This window comes from Equus quagga, chromosome 7 (assembly GCF_021613505.1).
Source record: "Equus quagga isolate Etosha38 chromosome 7, UCLA_HA_Equagga_1.0, whole genome shotgun sequence".
NCBI classification, from domain to species: domain Eukaryota; kingdom Metazoa; phylum Chordata; class Mammalia; order Perissodactyla; family Equidae; genus Equus; species Equus quagga.
In genome coordinates this window covers 89,680,023-89,681,247 of record NC_060273.1, presented here as the reverse complement: position 1 = coordinate 89,681,247, position 1,225 = coordinate 89,680,023, and the positions used below count along the sequence as shown (strand labels likewise).

General features: G+C 55.5%; 1 protein-coding gene across 1 annotated transcript in view; it reads left to right on the top strand.

The window, feature by feature from the left end:
• The first annotated feature begins 1,022 nt into the window (after positions 1–1,022).
• PHAX (phosphorylated adaptor for RNA export) overlaps positions 1,023–1,225 on the top strand; it is a 16,874-nt gene continuing 16,671 nt past the window's right edge. The window contains exon 1 of the mRNA XM_046668068.1: positions 1,023–1,149. Within this exon, the coding sequence (XP_046524024.1) occupies positions 1,054–1,149 (96 nt within the window). The 5' untranslated portion in view covers positions 1,023–1,053. The remainder of the gene's footprint in view (positions 1,150–1,225) is intronic.

The following is a 1,225-nucleotide window of genomic DNA, read 5'->3' as shown; positions in this document are numbered from 1 at the left end:
GAAGGAGGTAGGTCTTTATATTTTGGTATACAAAGGTGTCCAGGATAAATTGCTGTATCCTTTTTTTTTAAAGCAGATTACAGAATAGTAAAAGGTATAAACAATAAGATTCCTTTTATGTAAAAAAATTTAATAAATATTTCTTGATCACCTATTATAATAGGTCAAGAATATATAATGCTAGGTCAATAATTATAATAATACAAGAAGTCACTGGGTTGGACACTGGGGGAAACGGTGAATAAAACAGACATTTTAGTTTAGAAAGACAAAAAATAAAATGAATACACATGACTATTGATGCCATGAAGAAAACAAGAGTTTGACAGTGACAGTAGAGGATCCTGTTTTAATCAGGGTGGTCCAAGAAGGCCTCTCCGAAATGGTGGCATTTAATCAGAAACCTGAATCATGTGAGAGAACAATCTGTGCAAAGAATGGGTGCTGAGGGTGTTGGAAGGGTCGGTGAAGCAGAGGGAACAGCAACTGCCAAGGCCTTGAGCTCCGAAAGAACAAATGGTGCTTGAGGAACAACAACGTGAGCAGCACCCGTGCAGCTGGAGAGCAGGAGAGGGGCGCAGACAAGCCAGGGGCCCTGTGCGCCATGCTGAGAACTCCGGCCTTATTGTGTGGAGGGAAGGCCCTGGAAGGTCTGAGCAAGGCAGGGCCCTCAGGTACTGTCAGAAAGGCTAGGTATAGAGTGGAGTGCGCAGAAGCAAGAATGGAAGCAGGGAGGCCTGCCCGGAGCATCCCGGTGAGGCGTGTGAGGCCAAGGGAGTCCCCGGTGGCCGCTGTCCGTGCACAAACGTGGCTTTGCACGAAAATCAAGATAGGACGCCAAAGTGCCCAGGAAACCGGAGTCGTCTTCCCGGCGTCGCTCGAACGAGTGGTTCGCAAAGACGGCGCCTCCCGCTCAGTCCTGACCCAGGCGCCGGGGAGCCGCACGCCGGCGGGCAGGAGCAGTCCCTCGCGGGGGCGCCCGCGCAGCCGCCGCCGGCCCGCCGTGCCCGCCCCCCGCCGGAAGTGCTCTCCCGAGCGCCGCGCCGCGGGAAGATGGCGCAGGAGGCCGGCGACATGGAAGATGGGCAGCTTTCCGACTCGGATTCCGACATGACGGTCGCACCGAGCGACAGGCCGCTGCAGGTGCCGGTGAGTGGGGAGGGCGCGCGGAGCCCGGGCCGCGGGAGGCGGCGGGGAGGGCGAGGCGCGCGGGCGGCGCGGGCGG